The 18,268-nt window shown below is 35.1% G+C and overlaps 1 protein-coding gene across 1 annotated transcript; it reads left to right on the top strand.

Moving 5' to 3' along the window:
* Positions 1-6,034: 6,034 nt before the first annotated feature.
* Positions 6,035-18,068, top strand: LOC149090279 (uncharacterized). The gene is made up of 5 exons (XM_089233785.1): positions 6,035-6,244; positions 9,318-9,411; positions 9,717-9,876; positions 11,403-11,558; positions 12,967-18,068. Exons 1-5 carry the CDS (start codon positions 6,087-6,089, stop codon positions 13,320-13,322), a joined length of 924 nt encoding a protein of 307 aa, XP_089089911.1. The 5' UTR covers positions 6,035-6,086; the 3' UTR covers positions 13,323-18,068.
* Positions 18,069-18,268: the final 200 nt, after the last annotated feature.

Here is an 18,268-nt window from a genome sequence, read left to right as displayed (position 1 = left end):
GTTCGTGAAGGATTTACTGCCATCTAGTTTTCAAAGATAACACTAGATATGAGTTTTATTTTCTTTTTTTTTAATATCAGATCACAGCAGCAGGGCTGTCTTAAGAGCATCATGGGGCCCCCGGGGCAAATGAATTTTCTGAGACCCTTCCTCGAAAATTGTAGAAAATTTCAACCAGATCTCACATTTTTGTGAGTCTCCACTTCTCTTGAGGCCCGGGTGGGCCCATATGTTAAGACGGCACTGGACCACGACCACCTAGATAACTAGGTTATATAGGAGGTCGTGACTGGACAGCAGCTAGTTAAATTTTCAGCCGGGGCAAGAACGCATTTTGGCGCCCACGTGTAATATAGAAGAACCAGTTAAAGCCGGGTTTTCCTAGGAAAAGGTTTTCTACGGTGCGCTCAGCGTGAAATCGCTGATTGGTTAAAAACCTGAAATTCACGTTTTTTAACCAATCAGCGTTTTCCCGCTGTACACGTTGCAGGTAACCTGCTCCTAGGAAAACCCGGCGTAAAGGGTGAATTCGGCGCCTTCTTCTGCCCCCACCCGCCTGCTCTTCCCTAGTTGCGACCCTGACATCAGCTATTCTATAATCGGTTTCATTCTCGCGATGATGTTATCCGGTCTGTCGATGGGTGGCACCAAAGATTCAATGTTTAGACGTTAAATTAATATTCAAGAACTGAGCGAAAAGAAACTGGTGCAAGGCTCCATAATTTAGTGACGTGAATTTTTTTTTTTTTTCATTATATTATATTAAGAATGTAAATAACATGATCTTCACGTTTTCTCAAGGGATCAGCACGATCCGCCCAGGGAATTTGCAGTGCCGTCTTAAGGCATGGGCCCACCCGGGCACGGCCCAGGGGACTTGAAGAGAAAAAGGGCCTCAAAAAATAAGACTAGGTTGAAATTTTTAAGAATTTGCCAGGTAGGACCTCAGAAATATCACTCGGCCCTGGTAATTTGTGTGTTAGGTTAGAAGACATCCATACCCGAACCGGAATTCGAACCTTGACCTGTGGTTATACTCATGGGTGTGACTAACCAAACATCATTTTGAACGATAGGTGTGTCACATGCTTTCTTGGGCAAGAAAGATTTCCATAAACTTTGAAGGCCTACACACTTGAGTTAAACCGGGCCTCAAAATTATTCGAAATCTGTTTCGGCTTCCATAATAAAATATTTTAAATTATCCGATAAATTCGTATCCCTTCAATTTATTTGTTATCCCTTTTTTGGCCTCGTTGCCTTTGATTTATTGTGTCTTCTAATTATGACTATTTGGCATGGGTGGAAATACGGGAGAAGGTGCCCTCTCCCCCCATCATCAACGATGTGTGCGGGTGATCTAATATTATAGGATATCTTGTAAGTCCTAATTCGGGTTTTGTCTCTTATATCAACCGTTCGCAGTGCCGTCGTAAGGCATGGGCATACCCGGGCACGGCCCGAAGGCCTAAAGAGAAAAGGGGCCTCACAAAAACTAGATCTGGTTGAAATTTCCGAATCTCCGAGAATTTGCCTCAAAAAGATCACTTGGCCCGGGGGCCCATGATGCTCTTGAGACGGCCTTGACCGTTCGTCGAAAAAGTATGGTTCTCATTTAAAAAATGGTCAAAATGTGTTTAGGAATCACTCGAGTGATGCCTAATTGATACAGATCTGTATCAATTTCGAGAGTGAAAATACTATGTGATAGCAAATCTAAATTTTTTTACGATCCCCTGTCCTCTTACCCAGGGCCGTAACATTCTTTTCTTTCAAACCGAGCACAACTCAGGTCTATAGTCATCTATGGGCAATTTACTACCAGTGAGTTGTGCCGGAAGTGTAAGTGTGTGTACGTACCTAACCGTCTGAGTGCGTATCTAGTGTTGTGTCTGATTTTTCAGTGTGCTGCCATCTATATTTCAGAATTGAAGTGAGTGAAGTGTAATTACATTTGTACCTGCTTGTAGGTCTGTTGCTCTCTGCGGTGAGACTGTATAAAGGTGAGATCAGCTCGCATTCACACCTCGAAGTTAGGAAGCACAGAAAACCAACTTCAGTCGACCACCACTGTGGCAATGGTGGGGTAAGAGCAGGCCCGTCATTTAGGGGGGGGGGGCTGAAAACACACTAAAAATGGTGTATATATATATATATATATACACATTGAGTACATGTGCTTTGCCCCCCCCCCCGGGAAAAGTTTACATGACGGCCTTGGGTAAAAGCCGTTGTAACTGAATATTTGTGTGATTTTGCCGCCCCCTTTAAAATTAGATGACTTTCTAACGGTGTTGTTGTCTCCTAAATTTTACCACCCCGAGGCAGTTGCGCCCCACTAGTTCCGGCCTTGCCTCTCTCACTTCCATTTAGAAAACTGTTATACATTGTCTGTCAAGAGGCCAACAAAAATAATTATATGTTTCCTAGTGCAATATTCACTGAGATATTTGAAATCGAAAAAGAGGAAAAGTTGGGAAAGAACAGCGTAAAAGTGAGAGAAAAAAGCCTGGTCCTTTAGTTTATGTTCTTTCCTAACTTCTCTCTCCGATTTTCCGATTCAAAAATCTAATCGAATACTGCACTAGAAAACACGAAATTCTTTCTATTGGCCTCTCAGGAGAGACAAGGCACCAACTTTCTAATTGGAAGTTAGAGGGCAGGAAAGCCGTTTTAAAATTTAGATTTTCTATTTTATGACACACTGTATTACTGTTACTCTCGAAACTGGTTTTGGATGCGTTTTTGAGCATTTTTCAAGATAAAACTATATTACCTCTATGATGAACGGGCGATGAGATAAAGGCTGACTTAGGGCTTATACTTCGTTCCCTGTATAGTGTTGTGTCTGATTTTCTAGAATGTATGTGTGTGTATATATGTACTGACATCATCGTTATTTCCTTTCCCTCCCTCTCCCCCCCCCCCCAAAGACCTTCAAATCTATTTCCGCTTATGTTATGAAGCCGGTACGGACGCGACGAATTTCATACATAACGAATGCTTTCGCTGTTTTTTCCGACATCATGGATCCGGCTGTATTCATGTCATAAGTTGCGAAAATCATCCTACGTTCTACAATTTCGAATAAGCTTTCTGAGAAAATATAGGGAAAAAATAGGACAAAAAGTGTCGAGATGACCAAAATGACGACTCGGGTTAAAATACGGGTATGTACGGTAAGATGCGGATCATACGGTCACACGAGTTACAAATAACTGCTTTATTTATTAATGATATTTACAAAAGCACTTTAAAGCACGTTTCCTTTCCCCCCCCCCCCCCACGAATGAACTTCTTTTTTTCAACATTAAAAAAAATCATTTTTAATCATTAATTACATACATTTTTACGCAATATTCATAAAAATATAATAGTTTCGGTTTTCAAAAATAACTGTAGTTACAGTTATTGCATTACTCCTTAGAACATTTTCCCACTTTTACGAGTCATTTTCGTGGCCCCATCTTTCACTACATCAGGATTTCCTATTCAAAGTGTTTTCGCGCTTTCGATTTTTTCTTTCATGCCGATTTTTTGAAAAATGTCATAAGCGGGATTCACTGTACATCGTGAATCCCGCTTATGACGGAATTCACGCCTAATATTTCCTAATTAATCCCCCAATATTTCCTAATTGAACACTTTGATGAGTTTTTGAATGGAGAAACGTCTTAGGAGAAACAATAAAAGCAGGATCACCGTTTCGAGATGAAGGGCTCCAGCATTTCACATTTAGAGTGCTCGTAAAAATGTGGATAGACATGGAAAATTGCTAATTTAAATTTGCAGTTTAAATGTCAAATATGCGATTTTTGCTTTATAACTTAACAAATTTATAACACATTTTCAACGAAGCCTTCACGAGAAGACGTATCTTTGGCAATTTACTTATTAACCCCTTAAAGTACAGGGGCGAGGTGTCTCATATCTTTGTAGATGCATGAAATACATTCGAGTTCCCTGGCTCTTCTTTCAAGACTCTTCTTTGGTAACACTGTTAAATAAAAAATGCCCTTTTTTATCTTTTCCTTTACCATCAAAAAATATAGTACATGTTACATACCTAGGGAAAGGGTGGCTGGAAGAGTAAGAAAAAATTTAAAACTTGCTCCTCTCATTTTCCCCCCGTCATTTCTATGTGCGGTAACAATAATTCTAGTTTTTGAGATTTATCTCTGCTAGTTCAGTTGCACATTGTCAAAATGTTTTGCCAAAAACCTGTACGTGAAGGGAGTTTATTAATAATGTGCTATATATAAACATAAGAACGGCTTCAAGTGATGAAGAATTGAAAGAAGATTACTCAAAAAAAACAAAAACAAAAAAACGCTAAGTCAAAAAATATATATATCAACTTGAAGAGAGTTGACCCACCTTATGCGTATAGGCGGCAATGAATGAATCCGTGAACACATAGACGTCTTAACGAATTCAGGAGCCAAGATTTCTGAATTTTTTCATGCCATTTTTCATCGCCTAATTAAGCTCCAATATATATATATATATATATATATATTTGAAAAGGATTGGGGAGAGAGAGAGAGAGATCTAAAAAGACGTCCATTTTAGAGTGTACAGAAATGTTGAGGGATGTTAAAACCAAAGTATAGGTATACGAAAAAGAAATGAATAAAAATTCAATAATAGAAATAATTTTGGAATTAATGAGAAAGAAGTTTTTTTTTTTTCAGAATTAATGAAAGAAGTATTTTTCAGAGTTAATGAAAGAAGTATTTTAGCATCAATGAAAATTCGGAATCAATTAGAGTTTTCAACGGTATAGGGATTCGACTCAGGGCCGCAACTAGATGCTTGGTCACCCGGGGCAAGTGCGCATTTTGATGCCCCCTTGTAATATGTTGAAGAATGATATTTGAATATGTTTTAGAATGAAATTTGCGCCCCCTCAGGTCCAGCGCCCGGGACACGAGACCCGCCTGCTCCCCCCTAGTTGCAGCCCTGATTCGACTCTCTGCGCCGCAGCATAGTCGTCTTGAATCATGGGCTTACCTAGGCATGGCCCCCACATCGTGCAGCTGGGTCCCTCTAAAGTGAACTTATAGCGGGAAAAAAAAAGAATAACCCGGGGGCCCCACGTCTAGCGCTTTGTAGGAGTCATGTGCCCAGTGGTCTCATCAGTGTCGTCGGAACCGGGGGTGCTGTGGGTGCTCAAGCACCCACGGAAGTTTGTAGAACGGGTTCGAGAGCACCCACAGAATTCATTCCAAAAATCGAAATTTCCTACATCAATCTCAAGACGGGCACCCACAGGTTCGAAACACTTCCGACGCCCTTGGGCCTCATGCAAATGAAGTTCTATAGTATGATTTTCTGGAGTAAGCATAGGAATTGATAGGGGCTTCAAGTAGGAAATTCTGGGGCCTCGGAACATCATTTTGCCCGGAGGAGCCTATAATTGTATCAAGCTGCTTTACGGGGGAACCTGAAGGAATTTTATAATAAGCATCCAATTATGAAAGAGTGATAGAATTTTGAAGAAATATTCATAAGTGAATTTTTTATTAAGTGAAATTTCATTATTTTTATTAAGGCCTATTTTTGGGTAACGTACAATTTGTTTTGTCAAAAGTGTAATCTTTTTTTCACTTCAGAGGGACACCGTGAAAATTCTTTTTCCGAGACCCCCTAAAGATCTAAGCCTACAGGACCCGCCCCTTTCCCCCATTAAGATGCCGCTAACAGTTAGATCTCATATATGTAATGCAATTTATGTAATGTAGAAAATAAAAGCGTCTGTACGACATCGTAATTTTCGTGCATACGCTTTTCTTCGCTTCGTTCTTTACGAAAGCCTTTCTTCTTCAGCAAATGAATTAATGATATCTCCAGTAAATTTTCTTATTCATTATTATTTTGTACATAGTAATTCTTCTATAGCACACAGTAAAAAAATAGACAAGTAATAGACGTTTTCCGCCTATGCCTTGCCATCGGTGTGTTGCACCTCGATATCGATTAGTTCCTCCAACTCAGCTTCGGTTCGAGGGCGCCTCTCATCACACGCACATCATCATACATGTGCGCGGATAAAGGAGAAGAAGAGAGATCCTCTGGATGGAGCAATGGCGAGTCACAGGGATTCGACGTTAGCATTTTTTACCAAAGCGACTCCGGCACAGTGGTCGTATATGTATACTCATTATAAAGCCGTTTTAAAGGTCAAAGCGTCGAAACGCACCAAGAAAGGTGGACCGGATGAATTAATCCGCATGGACAACTGGTAACAATAATATAATTGTCTTTTTTTCTTCTTCTTCCCCGTACCATTGATTGGCTGGTGAAGTCTCTTCTTTTCTAAAGGGGATGGAAGGAAAGAAGGGAATTATTTCTCTTATCACGTTTCTCTTTTTCCTTTAATATTGATTCGTTTTGAGATTCATCCATCACTAATGCCATTCGCCAGTAATTCACGAGTTGGGAATGGCTCAAGGGAAAAGACATATCCGCCGGTCATTTCCCCTAAACCGTGTAAGGGACATTTAAATTGCAGCGTGTAGGGAGGGATCCGGGCGGTCTTGGGTAATAATACGCGGATCTCAGGCATATAATCATCGCTTGAAGTTGATGAGTTTGTTTATTTATTAGTACTTAAATGAAAAATTATAACTTTATGAAAAATAAAATTTTCTCCAGTTCGCATGCTTGCAGGATAGACATTAATCATTTTGGGGCGATGTCGATTTTTTTTTTTTTTTTTTTGCGGCTCCATGATATGGAGTGCAAAGCCATGCTCCTCCTCTGTGCATGGTTCCCCCACAAGAAAATTAAAGATATGGGTCCAGCCTAAAAGAACAAGCTCTGTGTATTTACTAAAAAATAAATAAATGCAAGGTCGTGGCTTGTGGAGTCCATAAAAAAACCCTGGTAAAGGGGCGGGGTCTCTGACTGTATGAATGTGTGAGACATGTACTTTTCATGAGGACAAAAGCTTGGTTCTAGCACGAGCAAATGGGGCATGTGCCCAGGTCCAAAAATTAGCTGCCTTTTGTATGTTAGGCATAGCCCATGTGTCGCCCCCCCTCCCCTCCGTCTTTGCCTCAAAGAATACCACATAAAGCCCCCCCCCCCCCCAAAAAAAAATTCATGTTTTCCCAGGGCCTGAACTTATGAGGAGCAAGCCCATAGCTGTGAGGCATCTATGAATTGATGGAATTTTAAGCTGTGGCTTTATTAGCAAAATGTATTTTAATACCTTTGAGAAAAGGAATGGCTTTTCTCCTAGAATAGAGAAAAAAAACTATTTTGAACTAGTAAAAACAATTTCATTCATTACTGATGGAAATGTTATTTGTACTCAAAACTTTTGAACAAAGCTTGGGAGACCCCCTGTCAAGATTGGGGGGGGGGGAAGTGGGGTCTTTTCTATAATTCAATTTTTCTGTTCTTTTAAGTTGTTCAAACGTATGCTATGGTCTTTTAGGTGGTGTCTTAAATGTATGGTCTCTTATGGAGTTTTAAATTAGGCTTCCCAAATGATTGATAGAAGCTTAAGGGAAAAACAGTTTTTTTCTTCGGCCTGGGGGAAGGTCCATGTCTGTATGCATGGATGTTTGTTGATAATGTGTGAAGCACACACTTTTCATGTGAGGCATCAATGATAGAATTTTATAAGCTGTGACTTTGTTAGCAGTTGAATTCAAAATGAATGTTTGATGTATTTTGATCCCTCTTTGAGAAAAAGAAGTCTTCTTCTCTCAGAATAGGAAAAAAAAGCTATTTTGAACAAAAGTGGAAAAAAATTTATTTAATATTGATAAAAATGTTATTTACCACAATTTTTTTTAGCAAATCTTAATGCCCGCACAGGCTTGACCTTTGGAGGGTGCACACGGAATATGATAGGGTCACAATGAATATCTTCCAGAGAATTCTCAGTTAAAAATCTTCAAAAAGCATTTTGAATTGACAGAAATTGATTAAGATAGCATACAAATGTATCCCCCCCCCCCCCCATGATGTTTCAATCATTTTACAAAGACATTTACAAATATTTTTAATTTTCATCAGGGAGCTGGCACTAGCCTGCTGTGCCGCTCTCTGTGTATGCCTCTAGTCAAGGATGTCTGTGGGGTGGGTGGGGGGGTCCTTTTCTATGATTTTTTTTTTTTTTTTATGATGTTCAAACGTGTGGTCTTTGGGTTTTGGGTTGGACTTTTCAAATGATCAAGAAAGGCAACTGAAAACAGTTTTATTTTTGTTGGTCCTTGTTTAATGCTGCACCTGCAAAAATAGTTGGTTTCATGAATTTTGAGATTGAATAGAAAAAAAAACCTTTCATAAAAAAGAAAAAGACATAATTTTTTACATATTTATTTGATATAAATGGAATTGCTATTCACTCAAATTTTCACATTGAATCAAACCAAATGCAGCTTTTCTACGTGTGTTCAAAGAAAATATCAATGCTCTTTTCTTTACTTACCATTTGAAATGTGATTTGATACTTAAAAAATGCTACAAGATTTTTCTTATATGCTGAGACTTATAATAACATATACAAATACAACGCCACAACAGGCAAATTGCCCAACAAGGTGGCTGACTTAAGAACATCATGGATTCCCGAACCATTTTTTGGAGGCCCTACCTACTACTGCTGTGCACCCCCCCCCCCACATTCAAAGTCAATGATAAAGAATTTTTATTTTTGTGTGGTTTTTTACCATCTTTATATGCTTCATACATCAATGAGGCCAACAATTTAAATCTTTTGACTTAAAATCTAAATTAATCAAATTTGAAACATTGACTCATTGAAATTTGCTTTTATTAGTGTGTGTACAGAACAGATACAAATTTAAATTATAAATCTCTGTCTTTTCTTCCATTCAAATGAAAGTTTCCTTCCTGTATTTTAATGCATCTCAAAAATACATTCTATAATGTTTCTCTTTTTTTGGCATGTATTGCAGTGAGATCATACATGCAATGTGATCATACAATATTGTCATTCATGCTGGAACGACAAAAAGTACAATAATAAATACAAAAAGATTTATTTGATTTTACAAGAGTTGTTGGAAGTGGCGGCTGCTGACACTCAATATAACAATCCCCACATTATAGCGACCATTCCATTTCAACAACCTGTAGGAAAAGTCCCAAATGTTTTCTTATAATGACTGTGCTATATGTTTTCCTTTGATACGATGACCTCCCAATATAACATCCGTTTTCTGTGGAACGATGGGGGGACATTAAAACGAGCCTCGACTATATTATGTTCTTTTTGTTTTTTATTTATTAAAAACTTCAGTTTTATTAATGTATCAATTGATTCCTCATTTTACCAGGTATCAAGAACAATTACCTAAACTGATCTTATCAAGGAAAGAACCATATATTACTCATGATGAGTTGCTGCAAATCACTAGATGGAAACTTATGGTAAAAAAAAAACTTTTTTGGGACATAAAATATTTATTTAATAAATGTATAACAATTGTAAAATATTCAAAACAGTCTGATTTTTTCCCCAAAACATGGTGAAATTTTTTTAATAACACTCAATGATAACTGAATACATAAACTTTATAATGATATTTTTTTTTACTGAATTTATTTATTAAACTAATTGTTGGTTCCTTGTTGTATTCCTCAAATGCAATGCAAAATATTTGCTCTGTACACATTTTAAATATATATATATATAAATTGGTTGTATGATGAGGTTTAACTTCCTTTCATTCTAGCGAGGGAAGTTTCGGCCTAATCTCATAGACTTGGTACGTATCAATACCGAAAAATCTGTAGCTACAACTAGCAAGAAAGCTTTTCAAAGGCTTCCTAACCTTTCCAGTGCAGTTGGAGCTCTTACTTGTCTGAAAGGTGTTGGACCTGCAACTGCTTCAGGTATACATTCTTTTGCTTTTTAATTTGCTTCAGTTACGAATTACTCCTGCAAGCTGATATATTTCTAATTTTCTATTTCACACATTACCAACTTCAGTCTATAACTGTAAAACACTGAAAATATTGAATTGAAATTTTCACTTGTTGTTCTATAAGTAGCATTAAATTCATAAATGAGTTACCCAGTTGCAAAACGTGTTAAATCCAAAAAGTTGATAATTGGTATTTTCGTGCTTTTTTGTTCGTTCAGTCTTTCTCTGTGGTGTTCATGGCTCAAGCAGTCACAAAGCACTTCTAAACCTTCAAAAAAAAAAAAAGCTTCAAAAATCTGATAATACAAATGTAAGTACCACTTGCTGACTGCTGCATTAATCCATTAAATTCGACCTGAGTCAAAACTTTTTATATCCTCACCTTTACATACTAGTGCACTTGGTTTGGCTGCAAAATTCCTTAAATCCAGACTCCTTTCTCCCCATTTTTTTTTTATATTACCAGCCTCCTATCAATATTTTTCATGTATTTTTGCATTGGTAAAGCTGCAAGAGAATGGCAACACTGTTTCACGTGAGGGTTATCCCTTTCTCAGTCAACTGCTGGTTTGTTCGTGTAGTGTTATTAACACAATGAGATTTTATCTTTCTTTCAAACCAAACATGATCCATGCTCTATCGCCGTCAGGCAATTTTAGCATATACCCAATGGGGCTGGACCATAGCAATGAGATTTTATTGTCTGTTTAGTTCTTTTTTAAAAGTAATTTTATATGATTTCAAGTCTAAGCACCAAATTTTAATTGGTCAGTTTATTTAACCAGCTGGCCCAGGTCATGCTATAAGAAAATAGTGACAATAATTGAAATGAGCATCATCAGTATTGCTAAAAAATTCCTGTAAATAATGAAAAATAGTGATGCTTTTATTTTTGTTTTATAATAAAACTGTAATAAATAAACTATAATTAACTAAATAATTAACTAAATAAACTATAATAAACTGTAAATTTTTATTATTTAATTTTTTTATTTTCATTATTTTATTATTAAATCTCATTTATAAAATTTCTTTATTGCTTTTTTTAAAGAAGAAGAATAGGAACTCAAAATTATGATTTTTTTTTTTGTAAAAAAACAAACAAAATAAACCTTTTTTTCAGCTGGATAGTTGTGCAGAGGTCATTTTTCAGTTTTGCGCCTATGCTAAAAATAAAATAGAAGATGCCAATTTAACTAAAAGCTCTGGTGGGTTGTGCACTAACCATTACAAATGTATGGGAGCACTATCAAATGACTATCAGACTTTTTTTAATCTTTTATTATGGTTATTATCCATTGCTTATCACTTAGTTTAAAATAGTTGCAGCTGGTAGTCATGCTGCAGCTTTATGACACAACCAACCATGAACAAAAAAAAAAAAATTAAGGAATAAAAAAAAAATTTTTAATCTTTTTTTCACATTATTTATAAAGTTTCAATAAATCTAAATTTGTATTTTCAAGGAATTTTTTTCTTCTTTTTTACTTTTAGCTATACTAGCAGCAGGTTATCCACAGTATGCACCTTACATGGCTGATGAATGCATGTTGAATACACCAGGTGTTGAGACAGCAGATTACACTATTGCAGAATACTTGAATTACTCCCTGGAATTGCAGAAAAGAGCTGAAAATTTGAATAAATTAGGTAAATCAAAATTCACACACCATAATAATTAAAATCATAAGTTTGCTTATAACACATTGAGGAAACCTTTGTAATATCATTGGATACTTATTGATGGTAGAAGATGTGATACATACTATATGTAATACTGCGCTATAGTATCTACTACAAGTATATACTACATATTCAATATCTATTGAGACTAAAGAAAATAATATAATTTCCTGGACACATAATGGGTGGATGGGTTTCCCACAAAAATTGTTCATAATGTGAGCCATAACAACACAGGGAAAACTAGGGCATTGCTGTGCGACCTCAAACGAGCTGGATTAGATGTAAAATCTAGTTCCTCAGGACTTTGGCAGCCAATGGTACAGCCCTATTAAATTATTCTTGGCTTTCAGGATTCGATTTTTGACTTTCTTTTTTTTTTAAATACATGCAGTTATTGATGGAATATTGACAGTCATGAATTATGTTTGCAATAAATACTCAAGATAGCTCATTTTTATAAGAAATTATAAAAAATTAGACATATTTCTAATGGAAAATTCTTTATCAACTGTATTTTTTCAGAAAAGAGCTGAAAATTTGAATAAATTAGGTAAATCAAAATTCACACACCATAATAATTAAAATCATAAGTTTGCTTATAACACATTGAGGAAACCTTTGTAATATCATTGGATACTTATTGATGGTAGAAGATGTGATACATACTATATGTAATACTGCGCTATAGTATCTACTACAAGTATATACTACATATTCAATATCTATTGAGACTAAAGAAAATAATATAATTTCCTGGACACATAATGGGTGGATGGGTTTCTGATCATGTGATCATGATCATTTTATTCTTTTTTGTTAAAGAATGCAGCAAGATTTGAATAAACTGGAACAAAACACACCTTTTTTTATATATATATATATATATATATATATATATATGTATATATGTGTATATATATATATATATATATAAAGGTGTGTTTTGTTCCAGTTTATTCAAATCTTGCTGCATTCTTTAACAAAAAAGAATAAAATGATCATGATGTGAAAAAAAAATCAAATGAATCATAATTAACTCTAATAAGCATAAATTAAATCAAGATGTCTCTGGAACAGTTAATGTTTTCTGTTTTTTATATTTTTTTTACTCACCAAATTATGTGCAGAAATTAAATACCAATCAATATAGAAAATATTTTAGTTATTATTTTCCTTATTGCTTTAAAAACAGAAACTTTCTAGGGTAAAATAGTTCTCAGAAATTCTTAAAAATCTCTAACACTTTCCTAATATTTCTCTGGAATGTTTATGTGCTTTATCATGTGTTCTCTTAATGAAACATTTTAAAATAATTATGATGCTTAATAAAATGTTTTAAAATTTGTTCTCAAACTGCTTTCTGTATACTTAGATCCTAGCGTGAAATGGGATCCACACAAAATAGAGCTTGCTCTATGGGCACATTTCATAGCTAGTGAGATGTCCGCAGAAATTATAACGAATCTACCTCTTCCTGAAGATGATGACTCCCCAAAGAACTCTGATAAGGAGAAAAAGCAAGACAAGAAAACATATGATCAGAAAGAAGACAAGTGTGAAAGCAGTAGATCACGAACTCTTGAGGATGAAGATTCTATTGACAGTTTTGGGAATCGCAGCTCAACCAATGATGGGCTACTCAGTGAGGATTCAAATTCTCATACAAGTTTTGGGAAGAATGGTCAAGACAGTGAAACTGAACCTCCTCGCAAGAAGAGTCGGATCTAAAAAAATTTCCTTTTTCAAAAAAATGTCATTGAAAAAAACAATAATTGTTCAGCTTTCAGAGCAGCCAAGTCATGAACTGTGTGACATTTTCAAAGAGAAAACAAATGTCACCATTCTCAATAAGACTTTTTATGTCTCATTTTTTATTTTAGTATGCATGTTTGTAAATGCTAGACTGGAGTCATCTGTTATTTAAACTAGAATATAAAAGCCTAGCTATTGTTTAATAGATGTGTCAATTGTTTTACTATGCCTAATCATGTCGTGAAAAACTCAGGTGTAAATTTTCAAAACATCTTAGATAGTGCTTATTAAAACATGATTTTTGTCTCTTATTAATCCCATATTGATATATTTCATTTTTTGTGATTCCTGAAGACAAATCTAGCTCATTTGCTGATTGATATACAGAAAAATCTACATCAATATCTCAGATTAAAATTGAAAATTATTTTCACTTAGTGAAGTGATGAAATGACATTCAATTTAATGAAGATGCCTGCTTAAAAAAATAATTTATTGAAATAAACAAAAAAGTATCATTTTTGAAAATGTATAGTTTAATAATAATGATGTGATTTTCATCATTTATGATTTTTTAATAACCTAACTCACCTCATTGATCACTAATTATAAAACATGTTAAAAAAATGGGCTGCTCATTCCTATTCACAAAACTGATCAATGATGAATGTGTTTTTTGAGATGTAATTCATTTTATCAATTTATTCACAGCAGTCATTATACATATAATTTGAATTTTGACTGCCGATTGTATTTGGAAAGAAGTGTTTGAGAAACTTTTAATTAGAGTTGGAGAAAATGTCAATACTCTGTGGAGTCACGTGTCCATATGTGCATGAGTCGCTGCTTCCTCAGACCACCACCATTAATTGCTGCGGGTTTGTTTGCTTGTTATTTTGTTAGCTTGAAATTTCAATTCATACAGCTCAATCCTAGTCAAAATGTTTATCTTTTGTCTCACTCATTGTGTGTGTGTGTGTAAATATACTTTTCTTCCTATTTTAAGTTAATGTTGTTTCTTCTCCCCACCCCCCACCCCCCTGTTGGTTGCATTGTTTTCTGTTATCACTCAAAGTGTGTTTTTTGAATTTGTTACACTGTACATTCAGACCTTTCCATGTTCCTAAGACTTAATTGGTTAGTGACTAAAATGCCAATTTAATCACTGATATTACCATAAACTGATATTAGCTATTGTTAAGTGTATTTTATGGAGCTGTCTCCAGAAGGGAGTGATCTTCAAAATGCCTTTTTGGGGGTTGTAAATTTAAAAATAATCTATTGCATGTAAGATTTGGAGTGTTGCATGATATTATGGTGCCATAGTTCTTATCATCAGCATCTTTATTCTCAATTTTCAAATGTGTTGTCAATATTGTCAAATACTATATTGTAAGTGGCAATCTGAATCTTGAGGATTGTTTGAATCTCTAATTATTTTTTGATATGTTTGGTTGATAAGCATCAACTATCTATCATAACAAATAATGACACTGATGAAAAATCAGACAAAATTGGTCACTGACACACTGAAATATTTGTGATATTTTTCTTGCGCTACATTGGAAATGAACTTGGTTCAAACCACATTCCTATATATCATGACTAGAGGAACTGATAGCATGAAGGTCAAATAAAGAAAAGCAATTCTCACATTTTTAGTGTGCACATGTCTGTCAGATACATGACGATCAATGGAGTATAAAGAGGTTCTCCCTTCTATTTTAAAAAAAATTTTCACATTCAGTGAACTGGGAGTAATTTTAAGTTTGAAATGAAATTTAATTTGATTAGAATCTAATTTTTCTGAAGTACTGTAGCTCATCATGTAGTTTGCAATTTTAACTTTTGATAATAAATAGATTGAATAATAATAGTTTTGTAAATATGTGATGAAAATGATCTGTTTCGTTAGGATTTCTTTTTTTCGGCACAAAGACTACTAACAAAAGCACCAAAGTTGTTTGTATCAAAATTTGTTTTCATTTGTTATTTTTGATATTTCTATATACAATGTTTACTCAATCGCAAATTATAAAAAGTTTATTAATAAAAAATAGAAATTATTTGTTGGATGCACACATTTCTAGTCAACTATTTGGGAAACAAAACTATGCAATTCCAGATATACAAAGTTTGTTCAAAAGTATCTGACTATAGTTTTTTGTGCATAAACCAATGAAGCTAGGGAGGTGTGGTTTGGTGCACATATGTAAGAAATTCTAGTGCATGAACTTGAATTTTTTTCTTGCCTGTAGAAGCTGCCAATCACTGGCAGACCACAGATGAGTGAGGAAGTGGAAATGAGTGTCTGTTGCATTTCCGTTTTTGCCAAAATGGCAGGAAAAACTCAAACAACACTACTGCATTGTGATGGCAGTGCTGTCTTAACACATGAATTCACCCGGGCACAGTCCAAGGCCTCAGAAAAATGAGAAGTAGTTGAATTTTTTGAGAATTTGCCAGAAAGAGCTTCAGGAAAATCGCTTGGCTCAGGGGCCCACAATGCCCTTAAAGCAGCCCTGCGTGATGGAGCTGCCAATTGCAATACAGAACCTCTTGGTAGTACTCTTTGGCTATGGTTGTGTTGCGCAGTGCATACTAGTGATAAACCACACCACTGGAGTCAAAGAAGGCAGCCAGTAAGACTTTGATATTGCATCACCTGAAAACCAAATCGTCAATCAAAATGAGTAAGTCTAATGAATGCTAATGCTGGCCTCATCTACAAGCTCTCTAATCCTGATTCGATGATCCTGCATCACCAGAGTCCTCACTTGGTCAATAACAATCTCATTTTTGGATGTTGAGGGCATACCAGATCGTGTTTCACTCTCCATTGATGTGAGCCCATCTTTGAAGCAGTTGTACCATTTCTTTATCGTGTGAACATTTCTCTAAAAGTCTGTTAAATCTTGTGGATTGTTTCCACTCTCACCAAGCTTCACACAAAATTTAATGCAGTAGTGTTGTTCAAGTTTCTCCTGCCATTTTGTCAAGAATGGAAATGTGATAGCCCTCATTTACACTTCCTCACTCATTGGCCAGCGATTGTCAGCTTCTACAGGCAGGGAAAAATGCAAGCATGCGCACTGGGATTGCCCACATATACGTGCACCCTCAAACCATGCCTCTCTCGCTCCATTGGTTTATGAACGAAAAATTATGGTTAGATATTTTTCAAACAAACCTCTCATCACAGTGGGATTTCCCTCACTTTTGAATACTGTGAAATATGTCTCTCAGATGTATTTTCACTACTTATTAATGGACACTATCCATTAGCCTAAAAGAATTTCAGTCTCACAGTGTCCATAATGAAGAGATTTCCTTGTACATATTACGCAGTATTTTACAATCATTTTTGATAGCTTTAATAATTAGATTTTATCACACTGTATCTGTTGGAAAAAAAAAAACTTACTGAGCCGCATCTTGATTAGTTGGTTGGCGCACCAATCGTTCAATAGACAGGTCTAAGGAATTATAGATACATTTTTATAATCATTTGAAACCCGCTCAACAGGTTCTTGAGGTAATTCAACTCATAAGAATGAATGAAATCACTGGGGCATGTCAAAAATAAATGCTCCAGGATTTCAAAATTACCTGAAATTATTCTGATCAATTGTCTTATACCAGTTTGCACATTTGGCTGTGACTAAAATTTCTCTACATTATCCTAAATAGATCTGTTGAAGCATCACAGCTGTAGAGAATCACTTTTCCATGAAATCAATGACAAAATTGATCTACAAATTCTGCCTCAAGCTGACACGTTTCTGAACACACTCTAAATATCTGAACTTAGAAGTTTGAAGGAGAGTATTCGTATACAAATGTAGCACCATGACAATTAAAAAAACCATTTATATGCTACAATTCCCAAATAATTCCATTTTTTTAGGTAGACACTTCTTTTCACGACTGAAAGCGAATCCGAATTCTGGGGATATATGTTCAATTAGCAATCTCATAGTTATTTAAGGCTAATAAAAAGATCATGTGAGATTGTTTCGCAAATTGTTTTCCCTTTATATGTATCCATTAGCAATAAATTTATAATTTGGACGCAGTCTTATGTATATATAGTAAATAAAAATGCTCTGATGTATGTTGATATATTTACGATGTATGAGTGATTGTGGTGAAATGTAACCATTTGTTTCTTTTTTGTCATGAGAAGCGTGGTTTTAATTATCTGAATTGCATGATAATGCATGTTTAATATGATAATGGTGACTAGAATTCACACGTTTACCTCACGACTGAGTATTGCTGTTCTCAGAGCTGAAAAATAAGTCTATTTTGACATTCATAAGTATCTGTGACCCCGTTCCTGTAGAATTGTAGAAGTAATGTAGAACTGTATGCCTCGCTGATATTTTAATTTTAAACATTGTGAGATCATTATTTTCGAATTTTGTTTTGAAGCACAATACCATTATTTCAAATATTAAAATGCACCAAATAGTTGAAATTATGTTAAAGATTTTAAAGGTAATTTTTACAAGAAGCAAGTGGTTATTACTAACGTTTTGACATTGTGCAATATTGTGTGTGAGTTGTATAAATTATTTTGTGTGCATATCATTTCCATTTATTTATGTATGTATTTCAAGAAAATGTCAATGAATATTATTTGTATACTGTGTTTTAAAAAAATGCAAAGCACAGATGAAAGTGTATAACCTGATGTAGTATTAAAAATTATTACATATACTTTCTCTGGGTTTTAATTATAATAATTCATCCTTTCATATACAGCCAAACTAACAACACAGCTCCATTTAACACCAGAATACTTTAATGGACAAATTTTTTATATAGAGAATCAGGACTGAACAAATCTGAAAAAATTACTTAGTTTTTCCAGCAATTTTTTCCCTCACGCATTCAAAATGAATATGCTGCTATATTAG

Source organism: Pholcus phalangioides, unplaced genomic scaffold (assembly GCF_987345545.1).
Source record: "Pholcus phalangioides strain wild (caught in Gottingen) unplaced genomic scaffold, Ppha-v1.0 ptg000001l_1, whole genome shotgun sequence".
Taxonomy (NCBI): domain Eukaryota; kingdom Metazoa; phylum Arthropoda; class Arachnida; order Araneae; family Pholcidae; genus Pholcus; species Pholcus phalangioides.
Note: the sequence above shows the minus strand (reverse complement) of the source record. Positions and strands in the feature narration are given on the sequence as shown.